This window comes from Vulpes vulpes, chromosome 14 (genome assembly GCF_048418805.1).
Source record: "Vulpes vulpes isolate BD-2025 chromosome 14, VulVul3, whole genome shotgun sequence".
NCBI lineage: Eukaryota > Metazoa > Chordata > Mammalia > Carnivora > Canidae > Vulpes > Vulpes vulpes.
Window position 1 is genome coordinate 24,846,812 of NC_132793.1, and position 24,398 is coordinate 24,871,209.

A 24,398-nucleotide genomic window follows, 5' to 3' on the forward strand; every position below is an offset into this window, starting at 1 on the left:
TTCTTATGGACTGAATTATGTCCCGCACAAATTCCTATGTTGTAATCCTAATCCCCGGTACCTCAGAATGTGAATGTATTTGGAGATAGAGCCTTTGAAGGTTAAGTGAGATCATGTGGGTAGTCCCTAATCTAATAGAACTACTGTCCTTATGAGAAAAGGAAAGGACAGCTGGTATACATAAGCACAGAGGCAAGGACATGGGAGGACACAGCAGGAAGGCTGGCTATCTGCAAGCCAAGGAAAGCGGTCTCAGAAGAAACCAGACCTGCTTACACCTTGATCTTGGACTTCTATGCTTTAGAACTGTGAAAAAATAAATTTCTGTTGTTTAAGCCACTCAGTCTGTGGTATTTAGTTGTGGTAGCCCCAGAAAACCTAACACAATACTCATTCTCTTTCATAAAGAGCCTTACTGGGGCGCCTGGGTGGCTCAGTCAGTTAAACCTCCAATTCTTGATTTCAGCTCAGGTCATGATTTCAGGGTCTTAAGACCGAGCCATGTGCTAGGTAGGTGTGGAGCCTGCTTAATATTCTCTCTCTCTCCCTCTGCTATTCCCCTCTCTTTAAAAAAAAAAAAAAAAAAAAGACCCACTCCATGATAGTCCTAGCATATTTTCAGAAATAGTTTGGTAATTATGGTAATTATATGAAATTTACTTTGACTCTTATAAATCAATATAATAATTTGTTTTGTATTTTATTTTATTTTTATTTATTTATTTTTTTAAATTTGTTTTATTTTAAAGGTAAAGCTCCACGCTGGGCCCAATGCAGGGCCCAAACTCACCACCTCAAGATCAAGAGTCAGATGCTTAACTAACTGAGCCACGAAGGCACCTGCCAAAATAATAATTTAAATTCATTTTAGAGCCAAGAAATTAAAATAGCTACTTACCAGCCACAGTATGAAAACAAAATATTTAGACCACTAAATTTTCAAATGCCTAAATTAGCTAAGTACTATTCTCAGAGGGCAAAAGTAATTTATAAAAGATATATGTGTGTATATATGTAAATGTACATATCTCTGTGTGTGAATATATATACATATAATATTTTAACAGCTATTTTGAAAATTGAATAATATATGCAAAGACTTAATAGCAAGTCAGTCGTTTATAACTAAATGTCAGTCTGAACCACAAACCCAAGAAAATGAAGAGGTCTCACATGCTGTAGGAGTAAATGACACTGGCCTGGGTCCTCCAGGATTTATTGGTGGCAGGGGTGGCATGGTAGGAGGTGAGGATCTTGACTGTATCTTCACTTCCACAGGCGACCCAGGCATTGCTGGCACTCTTTTCTCAGGACCAACTATAGAGAATAAAAGTAATGGAGGTCAGAGTCTTCTATAAGATAATAAAAATCATGACAATAACTTGAAATACAAACATATTTTCCTAGAGGACTGAAAAGTGAAGAAGACGCCGATTTCAACATGCTGAACACTGGCCCCCAAAAGATATCTACCATACTTCCCCTTAGCTAGCTTTACTTTCCACAGTTTCAATTACCTGTGGTCAACTATGGTCTGGAAAAAAATGAGTCTCTTTCTGATCTATAGTCAGAAGGTCAATAGTGGCCTAACTCTAGGTCAAAATGCCTATGTCATTCACCTCATCACATAGGCATTTATTATCTCACATCATCACAGAAAGAAGGGTAAGAATGGTACAATAAGATACTGTGGAGAGAGAGAGACCACAGTCACATAATTTTTATTACTGTATATTGTTATAACTGTTCCATTATTACTGTTGTTAATCTCTTACTATACCTAATTTATAATTTAAGTTTTATTACAGTATGTACAGGAAAAAATATTATATATATATATATATATATATATATATATATATATATATATATATATATATATGGCTTGGTACTATCTGCAGTTTCACTTATCCACAGAAGTTGTAGAATGTATCCCCTACAGATAAGGAGTAGGGGTGGGGGACTACTGTACTTATTAATCCCTTCAACTGTGAGTAATTGCTTATGTGGAAAAAGGGTCTTTAAAGATGTAGTTAAGGGGGATCCCTGGGTGGCGCAGCGGTTTGGCGCCTGCCTTTGGCCCAGGGCGCGATCCTGGAGATCCCGGGATCGAATCCCATGTCGGGCTCCCAGTGCATGGAGCCTGCTTCTCCCTCTGCCTATGTCTCTGCCTCTCTCTCACTGTGTGCCTATCATAAATAAAAAAAAAAAAAAAAAAGATGTAGTTAAGGATCTTGAGAGAAGATCATCCTGGATTATGTAGGTCGGTTTTAAATTCAATATGAATACCCTCACAAGAAGAGAAGACTACATGAAGAAGACATAGTTGCATAATGAGAATTCACTAGGACGCTAATGGCAGAGACCAGAGTGATGCAGCTATAAGCCAAGCAATGCCTAGGACTATTGTCAACCACCAGAAGCTGGGAGATGGCTATGGACTAGATTCTTCCTCAGAGATCCCAAGGAGGAATCGACCCTACTTATACCTTGATTTTGGTCTTCTGGCCTCCTGAACAGTGAAATATCGTTGCTGTCTTAAGCCACCCAATTTGTGGAACTTTGTTAAGGCAATCATAGGAAACTAAAACAAGCCAGAAAAGTCAAGGGGTAACAGGACCTCTAAGTTAACATTGACGATGGTGGCTGAGAAAGGACGAAACCAGGTTACAAATTCAGCTTATCTCAACTGCATTCTTTTTTGACTTAACTTTATAAATCAATCAAATTATTAAGTGGAAAAAAACAAATGTGGGACTATCTAGACTAGTAGGAACCAACTGCATGGCAGGAAACAAAAACAATCAGTTATACATAAATTACTACAAATGATGAAGTACTATTTTTTATATATAAAGCTAAAGTAGAAAAAAAGAGATGGAATCAACATCTCTGACATCAGTCATGTAAATGTCATTTATGATGTATAATATCCCAAAAGATGAAAAGGAGAGCTGAATCTAAACTAGGCACAGGCTATTCCCTAAGTAGCTGTTTGATTACAATAGACTACAAATTCCAGAAAGAGAAATTTGATAAATTAAACTTAATGACATTAATAATATGTCTGGACTGGGGCACCTGTGTGGCTGAATTGGTTAAGTGTCCAACTCTTAAACTCAGCTCAGGTCCCCCCCCCCCCCCCCCCCACCAGCTCAGGTCTTGATCTCAGGGTCATGAGTTCAGGCCCCCACACTGGGCTTTAGGGAAAAAAAAAACCTGAGTTAATATCAACAGGACTTCATACAAGGAGTAATAATTCTATTATCTTCACAGTTATTTTTCCCCATTAAAGAGAACATGCTATGTACTTGGTTAATAACAGGGCCAGGGTTACCATAATCATCTTTAAATTGAACTATTTTCCTCTGAGTAACTCCAACCTTTACACTGAAGTATTATATATCTATTCTCCAATAATGGTGAATTCAAAGCACCAGAAATGGATGTACCAAAGATTCAAATGAACTGTTAAATCATAGCTGTAGATAAAATACATTCATGACACTGGGAACAAGGTACATATTCGCTCTTCTTGAGCATGTTCTAATGAGGACAGTATCACCAAATATTATTTTTATCCTTCAGTCTGAGGTGGTATATTTTGGGAAATGATATAATGAATCCATAAAACCCATCAAGAAAGTAATGTCCTCAAGTTACTAATGAAAATGGGCAGCTCTCTTTTGAGAGCCATGAGGGCAACACTGCCAGCTCTTCCCCTCTCTCAGTCCAGGACATTTTCTTTGTGAAATTGATGGTCGTCCTGTCTGATTAGTGGACTAATGAGCTACTGCGTTTGCCTTTTTCTTGTTGACAGTATTTTTCTCAATGCCCTTCAGAGAATGGTTGACACGTTTCCAGCTCTTCCATCTGGGGCCTAGCTTTCTGGAGGGTGGAGGGAGAAGGGAAGGAAGGAACTGACAGTTGTCTCGCACTATAATGTGTTGTGTATAGTGTGCAACAACCTAGAGGGAGCCTTTCTTCAGACCACCTGCCTTTACAGCAAGGGCGCCAAAGGCCTGAGGAAGACTTAACAACAAGATGTGTTTTAACATTCAGCACTTGGCAGAATGAAAAACAGAGAAGAGTCTGAGCTCAACTGCAGAACACTGAGTTATATACCAACTGAAAGCTTAGATACTGGCAAAACCCAGCCCTCAAGAGTACTGTTTTACAGACTAAAGCCACCCGTATCTCTTGTTCGCATCACTACTCACAAACCTGCAACACTACTGTTGTTATTCCTCATGTTTCAGTAACATCGTCTAGTAGAAAAGGCATGTGTATGGAGACTGATAAATTTAATATGAATTCTCATTCTGTTTTAAATATAAGTCTTTTATCAAATCATTTCACCTTTCTAGGTCATTTTTAACAAATATAAAATGATAGAGAATAAGACTGACCAGGTAGGAAAGATGTAAGGGTAAGAAATGATGCTTAGACCAGTTGCTAGGTTAAAGAACGTACTCACTCAGAAAAGAGAAATGATTAGAAAATAAGAAGCCTAGTGCCAAGTTCTGTATTTACCATCTAACTAGCCATGTGACCATGTCTGACTTAATATTAACATCTTTCCAAAGAAAATGGGTATACTATTAACAGTTAATCCATCTAACTTCGGCAGTATTACATGGAATGATTCAAGAATTAATAGCTGTAAAATCACCAAGTCCAATGTAAGATGGTATTTTTGCTGGAGGCTGGGTATCATGAAGACCAAGTGGTGGTGTGAGATATATATCCAAGTGGCTTATAACCTGACAAAGCCAGCAGCTGCTCAGATGGTGAATAAGGGGTACATTACAAGAAGGCATTTTCACCCTCTGTTTGGTGACTGTGCCATGTCTTTATGTCATCACTGTTACAGTGACTTCATTTCTGAATTTTCATGGAATGCATACTCATGTTTTATATTCTAGCGGAATTCATAGAAAGAACCACATACCCTGAACTCTTTTCAACTCTTTTCAACTGTAGATACACTTCAAAGAGAAGAAATTCCTTTCAAGTGGGACTTTGAGGTCATAAACACCACTACTTGGTGGTGGTTCTCTTATCAAAGAGAATTAAAGTCTTCAGTCCTAGAAACTCAAAATAACCCTTAGTTTTGTTATAAAGGTTCAACTGATTCTGAACACATATTTTAAGATTTAAAGTAATGGATAATTTAGTCACTCTATGACTTTTGCTTTAGATATTTTGAAGACAAAAAAAAAAGATATTTTGAAGACAAGAATATATAAATGGCTTAAAAATTAAAATCCAAACACATGATCACATGCATTTCCAAGATCACTGAATGGCTTTAACACCTAACCCTGTAAAGCCAAACAATTTGAGCTAGAGAGGAGGAGCAAACATGGAAAAGTATGTCTGAATAAATGACCTTACTTCTACATCATGCAATATGCTATGTATGTCACGAAAACAGAACACAATAAGCAGCTCTCTGTGTGACAACAATGTTTTTCCTTCCCACACAGAATTTGAAGAATCAGACACGAAACTAAAGACTGGAACTTTTCTGTAGCCCTAAGAGAAGTAATACTGAACATAAACACAAATTCCAGACAAATAGTACTTGAGAAGAATCTTATATGCTAAATTGCCCACAAATGAAGGCATTTACAAATCTTTATAAGCTGCTTGTAAAGTTTGAAAAAATACTTTTGGAGACTGAAAATAGAACAAAAAAATAGAAGAGTTATGTATAAATATGAGGTAAGAAAAATGCGATTATGTCAGGAGAAGGACTTCCCAGACAGCTGGAAAGAATAGAAACTCCCAGGACTGCGTGAGAAAGCATGTTTAGGTAAAAAATGAACTTGATGTGAAAAATGCTTTATCATTACCTGTTTTGTACGAAAGTGATTCTCTCATCACTTCAAACACAAAGTTACAGTGAAGGGTATCATAATATATATAATAATGATCAGTACACAGTAGATACTCTCCATGTTTACTTGAATTGAATTAAAAATCTATTAAAATTAATCATTTTATTTGGCCCTTCAGATCTTTATCTATGCTAAGCATCCAGTAGAATAAGATATAGTCATTGCTTCTTAACATCACTGAGAAAAATGAGATGAATATAGATCTTTCAGATGCACAGGATTACTGCTCATTCCAAACATGATGACCAAGGAAGCCATTATATCTATTTCTTAAAAACAACAACAACAACAACTCAGAATCCTAAGAAACAATTGGGAAGTTTTAAACATAATTTTCTTTGGGGGCAGAGGCAAAAATGGATGACTTTCTATTCTGCATGTATAAGCATATATTTATATGGTTCAGAAATCAGTATGATATAAAAAGAAATTTTCCTTCCTCCTGTCCCTACTTACCCTACCTCATAGGGAACCATTTTAAATTCCTATCCTACCCCTATTTATACACGTGTCAATATGTTGATGTTACATCGAATATCTCCAATAATGGCCTCTCTGCTGCCACAACCTTTGCAACGTATCAGAAGTAGCATCTATTTCCCTATACCCTGAACCTGGCCAGGCCCTCTGACTGGCTTTGACCAATGTAATGTGATAGAAATAACAGAGTGCCAGTTCTGAGCATCTCTTTCACCCAGCGATGAAAGCAAATCCAGACTCATCTGCGGTAGGATGAGACCACATGGAGAAGAGAAGAGTTGTACCAGCTAAGGCCAGCTGATCCCTCCAAACACATGAGAGCCTAACCTAATGGGTCTGGTCTGCAGCTAGCTGATTGCAGACATTCATATATGAATGAATAAGAACCAAGAGCAGAACAACTGTCTGACTCACAGTCATAAGAAAAAAAAAATCCCCCCAAAAAAACCCCTTATTGTTTTAGGTGACTTTTTCTTTTTTAAGACTTTATATATTTATTCATGAGAGAGAGAGAGAGAGAGAGAGAGAGAGAGGCAGGCAGAGATAGAGGCAGAGGGAGAAGCAGACTCCATGCAGGGAGCCCAACGTGGGATTCAATGCCAGGTCTCCAGGATCACACCCTGGACTGAAGGTGGCATTAAACCACTGAGCCACCTGGGCTGCCCTAGGCAACTAAGTTTTAATGAGGTTTGTTAGCAATAGACTCCTAGGCAAGGGATCTATACCACAAACTGTACTGTTCCTTAGTTTTTTTTTTCCTTTAAAGATTTTATTTATTTATTTATTTGAGAGAGAGAGAGAGAGAGAGAGAGAGAGAGAGAAGGGCAGAGACAGAGACGGAGGGAGAAGCAGGCCCCATGCCAGGAGCCCGACCTGAGACTCGATCCTAGGACTCCAGGACTGCACCCTGGGCCAAAGGCAGGTGCTAAACCGCTGAGCCACCCAGGGATCCCCTGTTCCTTAGTTTTTTTGTTGTCGTTCTTTTGTCTTGTTTTATAATTTCATTTTATTTTTTTTTTTAATTTTTATTTATTTATGATAGTCACACACGGGGGGGGCGGGGGGGGAGAGGCAGAGACATAGGCAGAGGGAGAAGCAGGCTCCATGCACCGGGAGCCCGACGTGGCATTCGATCCCAGGTCTCCAGGATCGCACCCTGGGCCAAAGGCAGGCGCCAAACCGCTGCGCCACCCAGGGATCCGTGTTTTATAATTTCAAAGCATGTTCTGAAACTCTAAATTCCACAACCTTTTTTCTTTAACAGATGAATGTTCACTGTGTGAACACACCATCGTTTATTTAAATAATCCCCTATTGACAAATAATGTGATTATCTATAATCATTTGTAGCTGAATTTTGAGGCTGTCTAGGTCTCATGCAAAATACCTCACTATATTGGCCAGGCGTTGGGGAAGAGATAAGAGAAGTCAGGGCCCCGAGTTATGGGAAACACATATTGAAATGTTTGCAAAGTACTAAGAATATAAAGAAGTAGAAAGATACCATGTATGAAGGCCAAGGACGTCCTTATAGAGCATTAACTAGGTCAGTGAGAAGGCTACATGAACTTGCCAGGTAGCACACAAGGACAAAAGCATGAAAGATACAATTTAAACAGTGCCCCTAAAGTTGGGATCAGAACCAAGGAAAAAAAAATCAGAAAAAAGATTTCCTTGCCCACAGTCTCTCTTTAACCATTCCCAAGATAGGGAAATGTTCTGAATGTCTAACTGTCAGATGAGAAACATTTCCAAAACTGACAATCCTAATTTGCTAAAGTTAGAGGAAAGAACATCAAAATTGCTGTTGCACTTGTAGGCTTCTAAGGATGGTTAAACTGACTGTGGGCATAGCACCTGCTTAAGGATGAGCATTTCCCATCATTGTAGCTCTGCCATGAGCCTGATAACACATCCAACTTTCTAATAACATGCAGGCTTCACATGCAGAGACAGCCAGGAATAACTGTTTATGATGACAGATAATTTATCATTCAACAGAAATTGAAGCATAATGACTCAGAGAAATTACAGAAAGTGTTTTATAAGAGACCTTGAAGACAGAGCTCAATTAAAACAGAATTAATGCTTTACTGTATACTAACAATAGGAATTGAAAAAACAAATTTTCCCATTCCACATTTATAAATAACACAAATAAAATTAATTTATCAAATACATTCTCACAGCTCAGGGATCAGCAAACTTTTTCTGCAAAGGGCAATATTAAATATTTTCGGCTTTGTGGACCATATGGTCTCTGTCAGAACTATTCAACTCTGCTGTTGTAGCACACTTTAGACAATGCACAAAGGAATGGACTTGGCTGTGTTCCAATAAAACTTTATTTACAAAAATAAGCAGTAGGACATTGCAAATGGCAATGGAAAAAACTAGAGGGTATTATGCTAAGGAAAATAAGTCAATCAGAAAAAAACAATTATCACTGTCACTGAATTTAAGAAGCAAAACAGAAGATCATAGGGGAAGAAAAGAAAAAGAGAAACATGAAATCAGAAAGGAACACAAATCATAACAGACTCTAAATCATAGGAAACAAACTGAGGGCTGCTAGGGTGTGGGGGGAGGATGGGTAAACAGGGTGATGAACATTAAGGAGGGCACAAGATTAATGAGCACTGGGTATTATATAAGACTGATGAATCAATGACCTCTACCTCTGAAACCAGTAATACCGTACATGTTAACTAACTGAATTTAAACAAAAAAATAAAATTAAATTAAAAAACAGGCAGTGGGCCATAGTTTACTGACCCCTGCAATGGCTGATTAAAAAATTGGAAAAATTAAGTTTTTAATTTTTAGTTTATTTCCATGCCTCTAAAGTCTATTTTGCAGCATCCATTGAATTGGTTCATCTGAATAAGATTTTTATTCTCTTAAGATTAGATATGTAAGAGAATTTACTTATAACCTTCAAGGAAAATTATAGAAAATTATTTTTTAAAAAAACGTTATTACTAAAACAGGAACTTGGAGCTAGCTGAGGAGTTGCAAAGATGAGGCTACTTATCTGATGTTCTTCCAAAAATCAGATAGACATAAAACACCTCAAAGATGACTAGCAAACTGAGGAGGATCATTTGCTTCACAATGATGCTAATTTCCTCCCTAGGTTCCCTCTTTTCTCTATCTTCTACCAGTGCTATCTGATCCCAGACACAGACTCGCAGAATATATAAATGACCCTAATAGCTTGATAACAACAAAAAACCTAGAATGAGCAAGAGAGATTTAAAGACACAATTCCCAAAAGAAACTTTACAAATGGCTGATAAGGACATAAAAAGATGCTCAGCATACCAGTTACCAAAGAAATACAAATCATGGGGTGCCTGCCTGAGTGGCTCAGTCAGTTAAGGGTCTGTCTGCCTTTGGCTTATGACCTGAGGCCTGGGGTCCTGGGATGGAGCTCTCTGCTCAGCAGGGGGTCTGCTTCTCCCTCTGCCCCTCCCCTTCCTCTTGCATGCTCTCTCAAATTAAATCTTTAAAAAAAAATTACAATACCACAACAAAAAGGAACACACTACTGATAAATTTATCCAACAATATGGGTAAATGTCAAAAGCATTAGGCCAAGTGAAAGATGCCAGACACACAACAAAACTACATACCATATTATCCTATTTATACAAAATTTGAGACAAAATTAGTGACAAAAAGCAAATGAATAGCTATCTGAGACTGATGGAAAGAAATGGACTACAAAGGGGCATGCCAGAGAGCATGATCAAGCTTTCTATAGTGATGGAAATATTCTACAACCTGATTGTAATGATGCTAACACAACTAGATATGATAGCTAAAACTTAAACTGTATACATATCTGATCTAAATTATACCACACTAAAGGTGAGGGAAAAAAGCAAACCAGGGGCACCAGGGTGGTTCAGTGGTTAAGCACATCTGCCTTTGGCTCATGTCGTGTTCCCAGTATCCTGGGATCAAGTCCTCTATAAGGCTCCTCCCAGGGAGCCTACTTCTCCCTCTGCCTGTCTCTCTGCCTCTCTTTCTGTTTCTCTCATGAATAAATAAAATCTTAAAAAAAAAAAAAAAAGGGCAAACCAAATGCAGTAATGTATTTTTTTTATAATTGCAATCAAGGTGAGTTTATCCAAGAATGCAAGGTTAATTTTATATATTTAAAATCCAATATAATTGAACATATTAACAAATTAAAAGAAATACCTTAAAATCACTTAAATAATTACAGAAAACTTTCGTTAAGACCCAATTTCCACTCATGAATATGAAGAAAACTAGAAAGAGAAGATCAATTCCTTAACTGGATAAAGGGTATTTCCCAAAAACCCATATAAAATATCATACTTATTGGTGAAGTATTATTACAAGCAATGCCTTTCATCTCAGAAAGGAGATAAATCAAAGCTTCCAGTCAACATTTATTCAAGAATCAAACCACAGCAGCAGGACTGTTAAGAAATAATGGGTATAAAGACCTGAAAGGAAGAAATAAAACTGTCCTTTTGTACATATCAGATGACTTTCTATAAAAGAAAACCAAGAGAATCTACCATTCAATAATTAGATTACGCAGTTCAGTAAGACTGTTAGATAGAAGTTCAATATTTTAAAAATGGGGATCCCTGGGTGGCGCAGCGGTTTGGCGCCTGCCTTTGGCCCAGGGCACGATCCTGGAGACCCGGGATCGAATCCCACATCGGGCTCCTGGTGCATGGAGCCTGCTTCTCCCTCTGCCTGTGTCTCTGCCTCTCTCTCTCTCTCTCTGTGACTATCATAAATAAAAATTTAAAAAAAAAAATGTTAAAAAAAATATTTAAAAAATGAATTGGATTCCTATATCCTGGCAAACAAATACTATTTTCAAAAATATATGAATTACAACAAAAATTATAAACCATCTAGAAATAAGCCTAACACAAAATATATAAACTTTATGATGAATGTAAGTAATTGAGAAGACATAAAAATTGAGAAGATTTAAGTAGTTAGAAAGCTCTAGCATGCTTATGCTTATCACCAACATTTTCTCTTCATTTTAATGTAGAAATTCAATTAAAAAAATTTTTTTAAGATTTTATTTATTATTCATGAGAAACACACAGAGAGAGAGATTAAGAGAGAGAGAAAGAGAGTCTCTCTGTATGACTATCATAAGTAAATAATATAAAAATTAGAAAAAAAAATAGAGAGAGAGAGAGAGAGAGAGAGGCAGAGACACAGGCAGAGGGAGAAACAGGCTCCATGCAGGGAACTGGATGTGGGACTTGATCCCAGGTCTCCAGGATCACACCCTGGGCTGAAGCCGATGCTAAACTGCTGAGCCATCTGGGCTGCCCTCAAAGCAATTCTAATTGAATGCACCCAAGATTTTTAGAGTAATCTGATGAACAAGTACTAAAATTTAGGTTCAAAAATTAACATGTTAAATGTAAATGCCACAAAAGAACACACAACTGGGGCAGCCCCGGTGGCTCAGCGGTTTAGTGCCACCTACAGCCCAAGGAGTGGTCCTGGAGTTCCCCGGATCCAGTCCCACATCAGGCACCCTGCATGAAGCCTGTTTCTCCCTCTCTCTCTGTGTGTCTCTCATGAATAAAGTAAAAAAAAAAAAAAAAAAACCACTTTAAAAACAAGGTAATAGGGGCGCCTGGGCGGCTCAAGTTAGGCATCTGCCTTCATCGGGTCATCGGGTCATGATCCCCGGGTCTTGGGGGGTCCTGGAATCCAGCACCAGGTGGGGCTCCCTGCTTGGTGGGGAGCCTGCTTCTCCTGCTCCCTCTGCCCCTCTGCCTGCTTGTGGTCTTTCAGATAAACAAATGAAATATTTTAGGGATCCCTGGGTGGCTCACCACTTTAGCGCCTACCTTTGGCGCAGGGCGTGATCTTGGAGTCCCAGGATTGATCCCTGCATGGAGCCTGCTTCTGCCTCTGCCTGTGTCTCTGCCTCTCTTTCTCTCTGGGTCTCTCGTGAATAAATAAATAAAATCTTAAAAAATAAATAAAATAAATAATAAAATCTTAAAAAATAAAAACAAAGGAATAATAAATATCAACTTCAAGATAATAACTACACCAAACGGAAGAAAAGGAACTGAGTATCAGGCAGCTACAGATTGTAGTTCTAATATTTTACTTTTTTGAAAGATCTGAAGCAAAATATAAGACAAATTACTAAATTTTGATAGAGCTAAGAGTGGGTACGAGTGTTTGCTATGCTGTGTTTTTTCTTATCTTGTAAGCCTGAAATATTTCATAAGAAAAGAAAGATCACTAGCTGTAACAGGAAAAATGTTAAGATCATAATGCAGGAAGATACTATTTATTAAACGGTTGTTACAGTGAGAGATGACTGTGGCCTGAGACTGCAGTAGCAACAGGAATGGGAAGGGCAGGGGGAAGATTTCAAACATATTTAGAGTTATAATAAATAGGATTTGTTGGTTGATTAGATGTGGAAGATAAAACAAGTGACCAAGACAGAGGCCACAAAAAGGAAAGTATATTGGAGGGGAGAGATGATGAGTTCAGTATTAGACACAATTACAATTGCTTCATGATGCCTCAGATGGACAGGAAAGAAGGCTGGAATAAAATTGGAAGATACAGCTTTGCATCCTGATTGTTCTACCAATTTATGTGCTGTGGGACCTTGAACAAGTCACTCCAGAGTCCTGCTTTCCTCCTCTGTAACATGAAGGAAAGCGAGATGTGGAAAGGTCATAAAGTACCCAGTGAGAAAGTGCTGTTACACTATTGATACAGGAGATATTATGAGACAGCTATCCATCAGTAATGTATTCATAATCATTATGCCAGTATATGTTCAAAGTAACTAACGGGTCTCCTCCAATGCTAATGACTTTAATATTTAAAGATATGTTGTAATTGCCTGCCAACATCAAAACCTTGTTGATAACCTTAATGCAAGTTAAAAGCAGCAGCAACACAGCTGACTTGATAATGTAAATAGGGAAAAGTGAAATATGGATTTTTGCTTCCCAGCTCCAGCAAATGTTTATTTGGAATAATATAGTTATCTACTCCAACTGCACACCATCTGTTTCAAGTCTCCACCAAGTTAATATTTCTCACATGAACAGAAATGACTTAAAACTGCATTTGATTAACATCTTGCCTTCCCATGGAGGTTACTCCTACCATAATCTAAATCTAATGAATATCAGCAGCCTCTGAATATTGTGTGGCATTGTTGTTCTGGCCAAATACATGCAGCTCAAGTCAGATAACTCAGAGATCAAAGATTGTCAATGGGTCAGTTAACTGTAGTCCTGATTAAATAAAATCCTTCTTACATGTTTTTCTGGAGACAAGAAAAAATGATAAAAATTTCTCACACAGCAAGTTAATGGCTTTCCTAAGATTCAACCCGGGTCTCTCTGGTTCCATCTACTGATGCATTTGGTGTTACAATTTCTCTGGAACACTGAACTTTCTAGAGTAATCCATCAGTAAATTCTGACAAGTCAACTATAAAATATATTACTATATATCACTTATCTCATCTCCACTGTTCCATTTTAACTCAAGCCACTGTCATCTCTTACCTGAGGCAACTGCCTCCTAACTACTCATCCTGCTTTTTTTTGCTTTTTGTCCTTTCTAAGCCATTTTGCATGTAGCAGCAGCCAAAGCGTTGAATAAAAACCTCAAGTAGCGGTGACTGGCTGGCTAAGTTGACAGAGCATGGATTCTTGATTTCAGGATCATAAGTTCAAGCCCCATGTTGCACACAGAGCTTACTTAAAAATTTTTTTAAATAAAAGATTTAAAAATTTTTTAAATCAAGTAGATCCTTTTATAGATCTACTTAAACTGCTCTAATGGTTTCCAAATGCTCTTACAACATAAACTCTTTACTTTGGCTTAAATGCAATGATATATTCAGGCTTCTCAAACTGTGGTCTGGGAACTCTAAGGGATTCCAGAGACCTTTGGGGGTGTGTATGTGTGTAGGGATAATTTTCATAATAGGAGGTTGTCTGATTTCATTACTCTTATGCTTTCATGAGTGTACAGTGGCCTTTTCCAGTGACTACGCAATGAATGATAATGTAAGAGACTCCAGGTAGAAGCAAATGAGAATCCAGTTATCTTCTACTAAGCCAGTCAAAAGTATGCATAACTTTAAAAACGGTGCCACTTGTATTAAACTTTTTCTTTGAAAGCTTTTTCATAAAAAATGCTATTCATGATATGTAATAGGGGGACTCCTGGGTGGCTCAGTGGTTGAGCGTCTGCCTTTGGCTCAGGGTGTGATCCTGGGGTTCTGGGATTGAGTCCCACATTGGGCTCCTGTGAGGAGTCTGCTTCTCCCTATGCCTGTGTCTCTGCCTTCTCTCTAGGTCTCTCATGAATAAATTAATTAAAAATCTTTTTTAAAAATTATGTAATAGGTTCAAATCTATTTTAATTTCTGATGGAAGTGTGTGTCTCCCAAGAAAAGTGTTCTTTGGGCAGCCCCGGTGGCACAGCGGTTTAGCGCTGCCTGAAGCCCAGGGCGTGATCCTGGGGACACAGGATCCAGTCCCATTTGGGGCTCCCTGCATGGAGCCTGCTTCACCCTCTGCCTGTGTCTCTGCCTCTCTCTCTTTCTCTCTCTGTGTTGCTCATGAATAAATAAATAAAATCTTAAAAAAAAAACAAACTTAAAAAAGAAAAGTGTTCTTTGAAGTCCTTAATTTTTAGGTCCTGAAACCAAAGAATTTTAGAACGGGTAACTTAACCCATGGTTATATTTCCAATTTCATATCTTAGCTGTCCTGCCCTTATTCTACATTACGTATGTTGACAAATGTCACTTTCTCAGGAGGAGTTTCCCTAACTGAAGTTGCTTTCTATTCTCCCTACCAGACCATCCCATGTCCTTGCTTATTCTCTTTTTTGCATTTATCATCATTACACCAGTCAGGCAAATATCTCTTTGCTTAATTGATGCCCATTTTGGGGGAAATAAAGGCCTTGTCTATGTCTTTACAATACCCTCAGCACTTAGAGTAGGAAATCCTGAATCACAATTATCATATAAGCGGCACATTCCCAAAGTTTGGCTGGACTTGAATTATCTTTTCTCTCACATCCATTTTCTTCTTTCTTTCTTTTTTTTAAACTAGGTGGACACAGAAGAAGAGGGAGAGAGAATCTTAAGCATGCTCCATCCCCAACATGGACCCACGATGCAGGGCTCAATCTCACAATCCTGAGATCACAGCCTGAGCTGAAACCAAGTCAGACACTAAACAGACTGAGCTACCCTAGTGCCCCTGACTTCTCCCCATTTTCTGAGAGTCAGTACAGACATCACTTTTACTTCACTCATCTTCCACCCCTTTTCTTAGATAAGTCCCTCATATCTAACTGGACTTTCTCTGGAATTAAAACTACTATGCACTATCCTATTAGCAGCATCAAGAATCCCTGTTATCTTTTGTTCCTTAGACTGGGCTTCACGGTTCTCAGTTGCTAAACTCCAATATTGCCGACATCCCTTCTCATGAACAGTTCGACGTCCCAATTAGGTGGGTCTCCTATAAGCTATGGTCGTTCTCTGGTCAAACCGTCTCCACTTCCCAGAACTCCTTCCTTCTCCTATCTCTAGATACATTTAAATCTTTCCTAACAGTGTTGTTCCAATTTGGTGGTCCTATTTTCATCATCTGCCACGATGCCTAGGACATTACAAGATTAAGAATAATGGTTTGAGGGACACCTGGGTGGCTCAATGGTTGAGGGTCTGCCTTTGGTTTGGGTCGTGATCCCGCTGGGATCAATTCACACATCAGGCTCCCCACAGGGAGCCTGCTTCTCCCTCTGCCTATGTCTGTCTGTCTCTCTCTCCATTCTCTCATGAATGAATAAATAAAATCTTTTAAAAAAAAATTGTTTTTCTAGGGGCTCCTGGGTGGCTCAGTTGGTTAAGCATCTACCTTTGGCTCAGGTCATGGTCCCAGGATCCAGCCTCATGACAGGGGTCTCTGCTCAGCAGGGAGCCTGTTTCTCCCTCTCCCTCTGCCCATTGCTCTGCCTGCTTGTGCTCTCTTTCTCTCTCAATATCTGTCAAATACATAAAAACTTTTTAAAAATTATTTTTCTTATTTTTCTAAGGCAGCCTGGGTGGCTCAGTGGTTTAGTGCCACCTTCAGCCCAGCGCAAAATCATGGAGACCTGGGATTGAGCCCCATGTGAGGCTCTCTGCATGGAGCCTGCTTCTCCCTCTGCCTATGTCTCTGCCTCTCTCTGTGTCTCTCATGAATAAATAAAATCTTAAAAAAAATATTTTTCTAAATCACATTACCATGTTTTAGTTAACTTGGATGTACAAATGTTTTTCTTTTCTGTACATAGTTATTCTTCAAACTTTACAAAAAGTTTCCCAACGCTAGGGTTCCAACTTGGGTCCACATCCCTTAATATTTGAAGAGCTGATTCAAATGTTTCTCCACTCTGAAGAACCATCACCAAGCCTATGAGTTTCGGCCTTAGGGTAGATAACAACAAGAAAGGAACTTCAGACTCAGGAGTATCAGAGACTAAAGTTCAAGCTCCTCTTCCAAATGGGAAGCTTCTGGACAACCTCCCTGAATGGTGGACACTGAACTTCTGTTATGGAACTCTGGGCACTGAGGGGTTTACCTTACTATAAAGAAAGCACATGCCAACTTCTAGATAACTAAGAAGTGGTTCAGGGCAATGGTCACTAATAGTTCTGTCTCCTGGGGTCTTAACATTGTCAAATATTTGAAGAAAACTATCTTATCAAGAGTAATCAAAAGACAAGTGGTTTTGTAAACCCACCAAACTACATAGTCCTGCTGTTCACAGCGGTAGGATGCCAAGAAGGGGGGAAAATGTCTATGTGCTTAATTCAATCTGGTTTCCAAGAGTTTACTTATTAAACTCTCTTTCTGGGAAACAAGTACTTTAAAGCAATATCAAAAACTAGCTGAGGGTTTGATCGGTTTAACTACTTTCTGGAAGCTCTCTGTGAACAAGACAATGGGATTATAGACATTTTTTGAGTTTATGAGTAGATGTGCTCCTGAGTCATATCAACAAGTATTCTCTAAACTATGGTATTCAGAGAAAGCTTCTGGCAAATCCATGTGTAATACAAAGATTATTTCTATAACATTACACACATTAACATTACACAAATTAACATTTTCTAATATAGATTTTTGTATAGGATTTCATAATACAGAGCTGCACTATCCAATATGGTACTGATTAGCTACACGCAGCTAATAAGCACCAGAAATGTGGCTAGTCTAGATTCAGATATGCTTTACATAAAATAATACCAACTTTCAAGATTTATTTCTATTTTTTTTAAAGATTTTATTTATTTATTCGAGAGAGAGAGAGAGAGAGAGAGGCAGAGACATAGGCAGAGGGAGAAGCAGGCTCCATGCAAGGAGCCCAACGCGCACACGACTCCATCCTGGGACTCCAGGATCATGCATGCCCTGGACAGAAGACAGGTGCTAAACCACTGAGCAACCCAGGGATCCCAGTTTCAAGATTTAGTACTAAAACAAGGAACATATGGGACGCCAGGTGGCTCATCAATGGAGTATCTGCCTTCGGCTCATGGCTTGATCTTGGAGTTCCTGGATTGATTCTCACATTGGGCTCCTTGTATGGAGCCTGCTACTCCCTCTGCCTATGTCTCTGCCTCTTTCTCTCATGAATAAATAAATAAATAATTTAAAAAAAATTTAAAAAGGAATATAATATCTAAATAGTTTTAATAATGATTGTTGAAATGGTACTTTATTTTTTTCGTAAAGATTTATTTATTTGAAAGAGAGAGAGAGAGAGCCCCAACAGGGGGAGGAGCAGAGAGAGAGGGAGTAGCAGGCTTCTTGCTGAGTACAGAGCCAAACTCAACTTGGGGCTCAATCCCACGACCCTGGTATCATGACCAGAGCAGAAGCCAGATGCCCAACCGAATGAGCCACCCAAGTGCCCATGAAATAATATTTTAGACACATATATTATTAAAGTAATTTCATCTGTTCTTTTTAAATAAAGCTACTAGAAAATTTTACATATGTAGCCTCTACTTGTGGCTGGAATATAGTTAGATAGCTCTTACAAAGGAATATATTTAGTGATAGAAAAAAATATGGGTCTCTGGAGTCACACAGATCGTTTAACCTGAGGCTCCACTACTTTTCTAGATCTTTGATAGTAGGAACAGTTCCTCCTCAAAGTCTCAGTTACTTGCTTAAAATATGTAGTCAATACTGTCCAGCTGCTGGGTTAGTGCTGACAATCAAAACAAATAAAAAATAGAATAATTTAGAGCAGACCATAAGCCATGGGAACAAATTCATCTTTGTGTCATTTCAAGGGGAATCTAGACAATGATGACCTCACAAAATTAATGCTGAGCAACTTCGGGCAGCCCCCGTGGCACAGCGGTTTGGCGCCACCTGTAGCCCAGGGCATGATCCTGGAGTCCCGGGATGGAGTTCCACGTCAAGCTCTCTGCATGGAGCCTGTTTCTCCCTCTGCCTGTGTCTCTGCCTCTCTCTCTGCATCTCTATGAATAAATAAATAAAATCTTAAAAAAAAAAAAAGGCTGAGCAACTTCAAGTAGGATAGTTTTGATTTTTCCTTCTCAGGGTATAAGCTCAAAATAAAAAGAATTTAATTAACTAATCGTTTAATGGGCCTCAATCTTTGAGGGATATAATATACATATGGAACTGAGGTGCTTTATTATAATGCATATTTTAAATTAAAATACCAACAAAAATAATACTCAAGTCTACAAGTCTCCATTAAGTTGAAGTTTCAGTCTTCTCATTTTAATGGAAAGACCCAATGATTCACTCTAAATTCCTGACTTCATCACTATCAAAGTTCTAATGCAGTGTAAACTATGTGAAGGAAACAATGTTTAGAACAAATGGTCCAGATGTGAGCATCTGCCTCTCATTCGCCTTGGGACAGAAATCATGAGTTAAGATTAATGGCTCTAAATGCCAAAACAAGTTAAAATTAAGCATATGTAAAATGATTTAATTGGTTTTCCATACAAATCTACCAAAGGAAATATAATTAAAATGAATTTCAATCAACAAAGACAAAGAATATTACATTTAAGTAACAAAGTTTAGATTCAGGTAAAGACAATTCTTGGAGACTCTCCTATATATTCTGAAAAAGCTAGCAATCCAAATCCCAGTTTCAAACTAGGACAGTCTTGAATTTCTACGCCCTAATTATGAATCTTTGAGGGAAAAAAATTAACAGTCAAAACATATACCTCTGTAGGATCACAGGACCTTTTCCTGATTCAGAGCTGCTTTTTCTATCTTTACTTCTCTATTATAATTCCCCTTGGCCATCCATGCTCCACAAAGCACTTTTTATTATTTAGAAACTCTTTGTGAAGGATCTTTAGATTTTATCTATTTTTAACTCATACCGAATGCAATAATCTGTTATAGAATATAAATGGCTTTCATGAATCCCATCTCTGCTTAAAACCTTCAGAGAGGATAGGATGAGCAATTTCCACTGTTTTGGGTAAAGAACCAACCTTAACAGGAATCTCTGTTTACTTATTTTTAAAATAAGGGGGAAAAGGATATTAATTTATTACAACATTGACAGCATTACATGAGCATGTACTGGCACTCCCTCACAACATAAAGTATCATACCACCACCACCCAAAAAAAGTATCATACCCATTAATTAGCTACCTGTTTAGTGGAGTGGGGCAATAATCAAATTGAGACTGGTGTGCTAAGAAGGACAAAAGGATTAAACTCATATTTCAATAGCCCACCATGAAAGAATAATCATGCTTTCCTTCTATAGTAAAGCTTTTCTCCTAAAGTTTACTTTAAATCTGCCATGGCCAAGGTTTTAATATCAATTTCTCCACATTCCCTCTGCCAGTCCTCCATCATTCTGCCAAAGCCTAACAAAATAGGATAGTGAATTTGGGGAGAAAATAATGATGTATTTCCAGTTCAAACTGTAGGGCTTTATCTATATGCTTGTTACTTTCCATTAGTTACAGTATTGGATTACTAATGTACTAGGAAGAAAAGGCACAGAAATAAATGTATGTTAAAGTACTGACATTCAATTAGTGTGGTTAAAAAACAATTTCTCTGCCAGAAAAATGTTTCATACAGTTTGACTGTGTGACCTCACTCCTGGGAATTTGTCCTCAGAAAATAACTCAAGGGAAAAACCAATTTATACTACATAGGAATGGTTAATTAAATGGTGGAACCGCATGTCAGTGTGAACTGTAAAGGCATTAAAAATTATAATTATGAAAATCATTTAACACTTGGGAAAATGCATACAGTACAAGATTGTGGGGGAAGTCGTCTACAAAAATGATATATACAGTATAATTACAATTATTTATAAAAAAGATACATATGGTCACAGTATGGAAAGGAACACAAAAATGAAATTGAATGGAACTGAAGACATGTGGGAATAATAGATAAATACTAATTTCCTCAAATCCTTTTAGAAGATTGCTTATAAAATATTCTCATTTGCTCTCTCACTCAATTTCCTTTTCTACAGGAGAATTGTAAGACATCCACTGGGCTGCCAAGCATTCCTAACATGTTAAGTCTTTCTTCACACAGAAGCAGTATGATCTAGTTACAGTGACCTCATTTTTGAAACAAAAAATTTTAACAAGTAGTTAAAGGTCAGGGAACAATGGCACAGAATATTTGCAATAGGATGAATGACAAAAAAAATTTGAAGGTCAGAAACCCTAGACCCCAGTCCTACCCCACCTGAGAGGCATAGACAGGTAAAAACACGCTCTTAATTTAGACCTACTACCCTAAGATACAATCCCAGTAACTTGGTTGTACCATGAACGGCATGTCAGTTAACCTGTCACAAGCTCATTGTGAGTTTAAAAGATACCATTGTAAACAAATAAGAACATCTAAAATGGTACACTATGTAAAATAGGCAGTTAAGCTGGCCTCTCTGTCCAATTTGTTTTGTCATCAGGTTAATAATCTTGTTTTTTTTTTTTTAAGATTTTATTTATTTATTCATGACAGACACAGAAAGAGAGGCAGAGACACAAGCAGAGGGAGGAGAAGCAGGCTCCATGCAAGGAGCCCCATGCAGGACTCAGTCCTGGGAATTTGGAATCACGCTCTGAGGCAAAGGCAGATGCCCACCCCTGAGCCACCCATGCGTCCCTAATAATCCTGTTCTAAACTGCAAACTACACAAAACATACCACCACCACCACCACCACCACCACCACCATCACCTACTATTATTGTTATTACCGCACCTACTAAGAAGCCAGGTGTAGAAGCTAGCTAGAGATTACCTAATGGGCTGAGGGAAAGGTGTAAACCAAAAATGTCGCTTAAACCTTATGACAAAGATGAGAGTATGCAATCAAGAAAGAAAATAGAGAGCAAGCCCACAATTAAATGCATGGTACAGTTGGTAGAAGAAGAGGTACAGGAAAGTGCTTCAAACATTCTGAGACAGTTGTCTTTAGGGAGTGAAAGTACTGAAAATGAAAGCATACTACAATACCACTCCCTACAGAAAAAATACATCTGAGGAAATGGTTTCTAAATGCACTGCTGGCATTGACTAGGTCACCACCTAAATCGAAACAAGGGGACTTAGGACTTATTTAATTAATCAACATCCCTCTATGATTTGTGTTAATTCAACAATAATTCATTCTCAATTGTGTGTAATTTTATCCTTTTCTAAATGATTGAAAAATATTTCCTAATACAATTTACTAAATATAAAATACTAAGATGTTTCATATAAACATAATGAACTCAGAAATAAAGACACACCCTCAAAGCTAATCAAAAATTATATTCAAAGTACTGATTCATAAGAATAATTGTATTTCCCCAATCAGCTGAAGAACTTTAAACTACAAAACCATACAGTCAGTCTGTCCAAACAAAGAAAATGAGACCAGATAAGGATAAGGGGCTTGGGCTGTGGCCCTGGGAAAAGGCCCATTACCATGTGGCTAGAACAACTTTACAGTAATGGGTAAACCAAAGCAACAGATTCCTCAAATTAATACAACAGTGCTCCTGTATAAAGGACTGGTAGATGGCAACACAATCTAATTAATCTGCAATCTAATTACAATTACAAATTATAAAAAAAAATAGAATCTAATTGTAAATGTTACAGGATGAAAACAATACATGCTCATTCAGAGTGTACTTCTCCATTGAAATAATGACAGATAAATATACAGCAACACAGAAAAATCCTTGATATAATGTACAGGGAAAAAGCATGAGATTATAACCAAAATAACATGTAAAAAGCAAAGACAATCAGGCAAAACTGAAAGGGACTGTGGAAAAACTAAGAAGTTGGTTTTTTTGTTTTGTTTGTTCTTGATTTTTTAAAGTAGGCTCCACGCCCAGCATGGAGCCCAACGTGGGGCTTGAATTCAAGGCCCTGAGATCAAGACTTGAACCAAAATCAAGAGTCGGACACTTAAGCCAACTAAGCCACCCTGATGCCCCAAGATGTTGGTTTTAATGAAAGGGAGTGCTGCCATTCCTTTTTTTTTAAAAGGATTTTATTTATTTATTCATGAAAGATACAGAAAAAGAGAGGCAGAGACACAGGTAGAGGGAGAAGCAGGCTCCCTGGGATTCGATCCCAGGACTCCAGGGTCAAGCCCTGGGCCAAAGGCAGAGGCTCAACCACTGAGCCACCCAGGGATCCCGGAGTGCTGTTATTCCTAAAGCAAGAAGTTGCCATGATGATTCATTTTATCAAAGAGTAACATGACCCAAGCACAGTACTAAGTGCATGGAATACAAACATGAAGCTATAATGCTAACCCTCAAAGAGTTCAGAGGATAGCTAAGTGATTAAGAATTAAAAGGAGGAAAAAAAAAAAGAATCAAAAGGAGGGAAAAAAATAATTAAAATCAGGGACTTCAAGTAGACTGGAAGTAGAGACATACAAAAAAGGCAAGAATAAGGTGAATCTTATAAAAACAATCAAAAAGTATTGTATTTAAATGATAAAACAGGTTGATGGCCACCATGGAGAATCAGCTAAAAACATTTTTGTCCATCAAAAGTAGACTATATCCACATACAGTACTGCTTCTGCAACCAAATACAGGGATGTCTCTTTAACCCATTTTATCAGAGTAACATGACCCAAGCACAGTACTAAGTGCATGGAATACAAACATGAAGCTATAATGCTAACCCTCAAAGAGTTCAGAGGATAGCTAAGTGATTAAGAATTAAAAGGAGGAAAAAAAAAAAGAATCAAAAGGAGGGAAAAAAATAATTAAAATCAGGGACTTCAAGTAGACTGGAAGTAGAGACATACAAAAAAGGCAAGAATAAGATGAATCTTATAAAAACAATCAAAAAGTATTGTATTTAAATGATAAAACAGGTTGATGGCCACCATGGAGAATCAGCTAAAAACATTCTTGTCCATCAAAAGTAGACTATATCCACATACAGTACTGCTTCTGCAACCAAATACAGGGATGTCTCTTCTAGAGACTTTGCTCATCCCACCTTCTTAACATACATCTTAGTTCACTGGCTTACAAATTTAGAGGCTAACTTTTCATTCTGTTTGAGCACAGAACAGATGGCCTACACAGCATAAACTCTCCTAAGAACTAATTTTTACCAATCACATGTGGTTAAAAATCCAGATTTATACCTACAGATTAGTGAGCAACGGAAACCCTCATAATGACTTGACAATTATTCAGTGTGACAGCTGTTTGTACCACTATCAAATGTGAGTTTTAAAACATAGGCTAACACCTCTGGTTCCTCTGGATTAAAACAACACCCCCACTCCTTTAAAAAAAAAAAGAAGAAAGAAAGAAAGAAGAACCTGAGTTACAATACTGAGCACAGGTACAAAAGTCTTTGAAAAGAAAATTTTAGAAGGTAATACTAAAAAAACTACATTACTGACATAACCATA

At 37.9% G+C, this 24,398-nt stretch overlaps 1 protein-coding gene across 6 annotated transcripts in view; it reads right to left on the reverse strand.

Annotated features, from left to right (window-relative positions):
• Positions 1 to 24,398, reverse strand: part of CBFA2T2 (CBFA2/RUNX1 partner transcriptional co-repressor 2) — a 150,009-nt gene that overhangs the window by 41,345 nt on the left and 84,266 nt on the right. For all 6 annotated transcript variants that reach the window (XM_026009881.2, XM_026009882.2, XM_072736103.1 and 3 more), the window contains one exon: positions 1,174 to 1,317. In XM_026009881.2, the coding sequence (XP_025865666.1) occupies positions 1,174 to 1,317 (144 nt within the window). The remainder of the gene's footprint in view (positions 1 to 1,173; positions 1,318 to 24,398) is intronic.